This window comes from Periophthalmus magnuspinnatus, chromosome 11, assembly GCF_009829125.3.
Source record: "Periophthalmus magnuspinnatus isolate fPerMag1 chromosome 11, fPerMag1.2.pri, whole genome shotgun sequence".
NCBI classification, from domain to species: domain Eukaryota; kingdom Metazoa; phylum Chordata; class Actinopteri; order Gobiiformes; family Gobiidae; genus Periophthalmus; species Periophthalmus magnuspinnatus.
This window is the reverse complement of record NC_047136.2, coordinates 17,546,122-17,551,450: the sequence shown is the minus strand read 5'-3', so window position 1 is coordinate 17,551,450 and position 5,329 is coordinate 17,546,122. Positions and strand designations below refer to the sequence as shown.

The 5,329-nt window shown below is 39.1% G+C and overlaps 1 protein-coding gene across 1 annotated transcript; it reads left to right on the top strand.

Moving 5' to 3' along the window:
- Positions 1-277: 277 nt before the first annotated feature.
- On the top strand, positions 278-2,299 carry sostdc1b (sclerostin domain containing 1b). The gene is made up of 2 exons (XM_033974878.2): positions 278-485; positions 1,734-2,299. The coding sequence occupies exons 1-2, from the start codon at positions 293-295 to the stop codon at positions 2,141-2,143; spliced, it is 603 nt and encodes a 200-aa protein (XP_033830769.1). The 5' UTR covers positions 278-292; the 3' UTR covers positions 2,144-2,299.
- Positions 2,300-5,329: the final 3,030 nt, after the last annotated feature.

Below are 5,329 nucleotides of genomic sequence, written 5' to 3'. Positions count from 1 at the left end.
CGAGCACCGAAACAAAGAAGTAAAAAAAAAAAAAGTGAATGAGGTAAAAGGATGAATGAACTTGTACTGATTTCTTGAATGGATTTATTGAAATAGCGTGGTGCCTTTGTGATGCTCTGAATACATGACAGCCCCTCTGAAGTACGCATTGTGAGTGGGGCAGGTCGCATAGTGGGTGTGTCCTGACCATTCACACAGTCCCTGAACGCACCGTATAAAAAAGCGCACCTGCGGGACACTTTCATTCATCACTTTGACTGCTAGGGTTGGTGGAACATTCCTTCAAGTCGCCATGGAGAATGTTTTGGTCCTGCTCGTGATCATGTTGGGGAGCTTGGGGAGTTCCACGGTGCACAACGATGCTACGGAAGCGTTGGATCGACCGATGGTGGTCAACCAGGGACAGGCCAGAGAGGAGACCGTGCAAGAGGACTCCAACCAGGCTAGAAACGGAGGGAGAAGGGGCTCGGAGAATACACGCAGTGGTGAGTATAGACAGTGCTATGCTATGGAATATGGGTTGAGTAATTTAATCAATATTTAGTTTAAATTTTGATATGGTGTAGTACAGTATTTGATCATTTGTTAAATTACATGATTGGAACATTTTGTGCAGAAATCCAAAAGGAATCCTAGAAATGTTGGGCATAAAATAAGGAAAACATGTAATGACTTTCAATACGCACATTTAGATTGGATTAGATTTAGAATTCATGTTAATTTGTAAGGAAAAAAAAAACATTGTTATTTACAATGTTATAAATTTAAGCGTTAAGTCTTTTGTCGTGTGTGAAGTAGTTTTGATTTTGTGTTTCTTTGACAAATCCCATGTGTCGTTATTAACAGATTTATATTCACCAGTCATGTTTTACGCTATGAATTATGAAATAGCAAATGATTTCATTGTTATACTGGGGGACACTATGTGCATGAGTTGTGAATTGTGACCTCGGTGAGACTTCTGTCTAATGTACAATTGGTTACAACGTAAAGGGCACTAAAATGTACCGGTAATAATTTAATAGTTATGTTGTCCCATTACTTTGGAGACAGCAATTGAGGTTGTGGTACACATTTGCAGGATGTTCAAGTATTGCTTACAAAGTATTTTTACTTCAAAGATAATTTCTGATTTCAAAGAAAAGCTCTAAAAATCTATTTTATACAACAGTGAAATATCTATCCCAACTGATGATGTTTCATTATTAAGATATCTCTAAAGCTTCAGCAGTGGTCTCTCCTTTTTAGTAAAGTTGAATAATGTTTGCTTATTTTATAGTGAGTTGTGACTTTTTGTATTTTTATATTAAGTTGTATTTCTTTTAGTATTCTCAAATGCTCTGTATTTGTTGCTGATCTGGGTAAATGTGTCATCAAATTACAGCCTATTGTTTTCATAATAGTTAAATATAAAATGATATTGTCAATTTCTGAAACTCCAAGGTTAGACTTGGAAAAACTGCCAAATCTCCATCTCGCTGCCTCACTTTGGCAGCATCAATCCCCACTGAATTATGGGATATGAACTTTACATAAGAGGCAAAATATGCTATAAAGTTTTAACTCACGCATCATTTGAATTTGATTATGACTATAATTATGAATTTGAATTCCCAATCTGTTTATTCATTTCATTTTGCATGATCAATATTTTAATTCATTTGATTTAAATTATCAGTTATTTTTACATTTGATTATGGATTCTCAATGCATTTTTATATTTTTTATTACAGGGCCAGACCAGAGCCAGGTGGGCTGCAGAGAGCTCAGATCCACCAAGTACATCTCGGATGGTCAGTGCACCAGTGTAAACCCCATAAAGGAGCTGGTGTGCGCGGGGGAGTGTCTGCCCTCTCACCTACTGCCCAACTGGATCGGAGGGGCCAGCCACACGGGCCGCTACTGGAGCCGGCGCGACACGGTGGAATGGCGCTGCGTGATCGACCGGACTCGCACACAGCGCATACGCCTGCAGTGTGAGGACGGCTCCTCCAGGACCTACAAGATCACCGTGGTAACATCCTGCAAGTGCAAACGCTACAGCCGCCAACAGAATGACTCCGCCCACAGAGACCCCACCCTGATGGAGAGCAGGAGGAGGAGCCACAAAAAAACTGGGCTCCCTGAGGAACAGACTGCCTGAGAGGTTACAGAGGGGAGGCAGGGGTTTGATTAGGGTGACCACCAGAGAAAGTAGGGAGAGAAGTTGCACAATGTGCTGAGATAGGGAAGGACAAATAAGAGAAATTAGTTGGTTAGTTTGATTGGTGTACAAATGTATCATATCTGTTGTTATTTTTGTTTGGTACAAGCACAATTCACTCACTGAATTTCACTTCAACAGTGAGAGTTCTGCTGGACTCGGCTGCATTTTGTACATGTAAACGCACTGTGCGCTCTAACTTTTATCTGTTACATACACTTGACATGTCACTCTTTATTATATACATCCCAAATCTACAAGTTGGGATCTACTGAGGTTTACTAAGCTGATACCACTGGCATGACCAGGAACAAATTATGAAATGTAACGACTAGGGCGGGCAATGTCTTTGTTTGAAGTTTGATAGCAATATTTTATGCTCCATTCATGCCCTCAGACAACAAGGCTGATAGATGTTTATTGAACTAATCTGTAAAACATTATTATTATTATTATTATTATTATTATTATTATTATTATTATTGTTAGTACTATTATTATATATTGTCGTTTTCTGTTATTTTTTATAATCATTTCAAATTAGTATATAGGGTGTAGATAAAAGTGCTTTTTTTTTTTTTTTTTTTCACATCATGCCAAATAGATAGATATTTACAGACATACAAAGTTTACAAGGTCACTAGTGAAAAAGCTTCCATCATAAATGTGCAAAAGCCTTTAATATATTCATTTATCTTAATAGCCCTAAGACCGTATGTGTGTGTGTGATCACAGCTCTGTCTGTGGAACAATTGTAAATAGCTTTTATTCTTTTATTGTCATAGTATCTTTGATTGTCTTTGATAACATTATAGAATTAATAGATATTTACTATGCATTATGTATGCTTATTGTATGTTTCCAAATGTGAATGTTAACTTTGTAAGACAGTGAGAGTGCTCCTCACTTGACTTATTGTAAATGTACATTATATGGGCTAAGATGTGGGTTTGAATAGAATGTAATTTATTTTTGTATAAGATACTTTTGAAGTTCGGTCTTTTTGATACATATTTGTTGTCATTGTCTGAAATAAAATAGTTGAATGAACATTGTTTGCGAGGCGGTGTTTGGACATAATGCTGCAGGCATAGCAGACAGTCTTACAGCAAACAGGAACTAGAGAACAACAGCAGCATTAGTCAGTGATGAGACTCTCCTTTCAGCCCCACTGTACTTTGTTTGATTGTGAAGGGGAGACCTGTAGCTCGGGGCTAGAGGGCCTGTGCCAGCTGCGGCTACATGTTAAGACGCTCCATTGTCTCATGTATCCGTTGATTTTGTGGCTGTGAAAGCTCAGGCTGAGAGCAGAGGCACACACTGAATAGAATCACCTGCACTGTTGATGACAAGGCTGGCTCACTTGTGTTACAGCAGGTAAAAAGCGCCGCGCTCTTTGTCACTGATCCTCAGCTGCATCATAACAAGCTGATGGAATGTGGCCAGTGCAGAGATGTGCTCTCAGTACACATGGGACTACTGTCAGCAGCACACGGCATAAGTCCACTTTAAAGACTTTAGTCTTGATGACACTTAGCCAGTGACAGCCAGTCAATGACACTACACCTCACCTGTGCTATGTGTTTTCATCACTATGGGGTGGGCCATATTTAAATCACTTTTGGCTTAACACTAGAACTGGCCAGTGAGAGGTCTATTGTGCCAGCCCCAGCCTGGTCAAATGAAGGACACATCAATGTAGTGACCATTTCAATTCACAGACTCAATCATCTTTAGTATGCAGTCAAGCACAGGACTCAAAGGGCCTTTAGAATTTAGAAAATGAAGATGATTCTCTTCTGCTAACTACATACTTAGTACTATGTGTTTAATACTTTATAGTTATGTATATTGTGTATATACTGTTCAGTAAGTTTAAATCCAACAGTTAGACATTTCTTTCGTATAGCAGTCTACAGCCTGTCTGCATCAGTGTGCTTTACTGTCTCCTTTACCATTGTCTTGTATACAGTGTAGAGCAGTGTTTCTCAGCTTGTGACATTCTGGGACCCTGCTTACAATCCACTAAGGAAGTCCCGACCTACCAATATACATTTTCCAAAATGTAAAAAAGAAAACAAATGCTGAAAAGTTATTTGAACCACCAGCCTACATGCAAAAGGCCAACAGCTGCATTAAACAACAGAATATTTTTATTCTAATAAAATAGAATGCTCACAAAAGTACAATATTAGCATGCAATGGACAAAGCTACTCTCTGATTTTATTCACTGTCCAGTCTATTTCTTTGCTTTAACTTAACCTGCACCAACGTGGAAAAGCCACTCTCCCAGAGGTGTTTGTGAATGAGTGCTTTGACTGAAAGTGTTGCGAGAGAGGAGTATTCAGGCATCTCGTATTTGCTCCAGAAAAGAGTGATGCTTACCTCACTAAACTTTTTTCTCAGCGTCTGGTCACATGACAGCTCAATCAGCTGCCTCTCCTTGTTACTTAGCAACACAATGCTGTCAATTTCAGTTCCAAAGGGATCCCAAATCCACTGGTTATTGTTCTGTTTCTCTGGAAAATAATCCTCAAAACAAGCACTGAGTTTGGTCAGATGCATGGTGTTCTTTTCAGTGCATTTTTGTCCGCAGAGGCTCACCTGATGCTCGGCACGTATTGGTAAACATGTTATGAACCACCTTGCACTTTGAGAACTTCAGGGACTGGCCTCCTGCTGGTGCCCAGAGAAAGGACTAAACATGAGGAATCAGCTTTTCAGTTTTCTTCCTGAAGATGTGAGACAGGATTCTACCTGCATGGCAAAACAGTTCTGTTTAGCCGTGCATATGACTGAAAGGGCTTTATTCTGCACTCTTCTCTTTTAATCTTAATTTTATGATGGTTATTCATGTTTTGAGTTGTTTGTATTGTGATTTGAATGCATTTCTTATTCTGTAAAGCACTTTGAGTCACTTTGTGTACGAATTGTGCTATACAAACAAACATGCCTTTCCTTGTCTAGTCTGTCGTTACTCACATGACCTATCCACAGCGTTACCTTTTTTAAAGTGACTGTGTCAGTGACTGTGTCAGTCTGTTCAAAGATGTCACATTTAACATGTTCAGATGCTCAAACACATTGGCAAGAAAGGGTACTGTTTTTTAAAATTGTATTACACT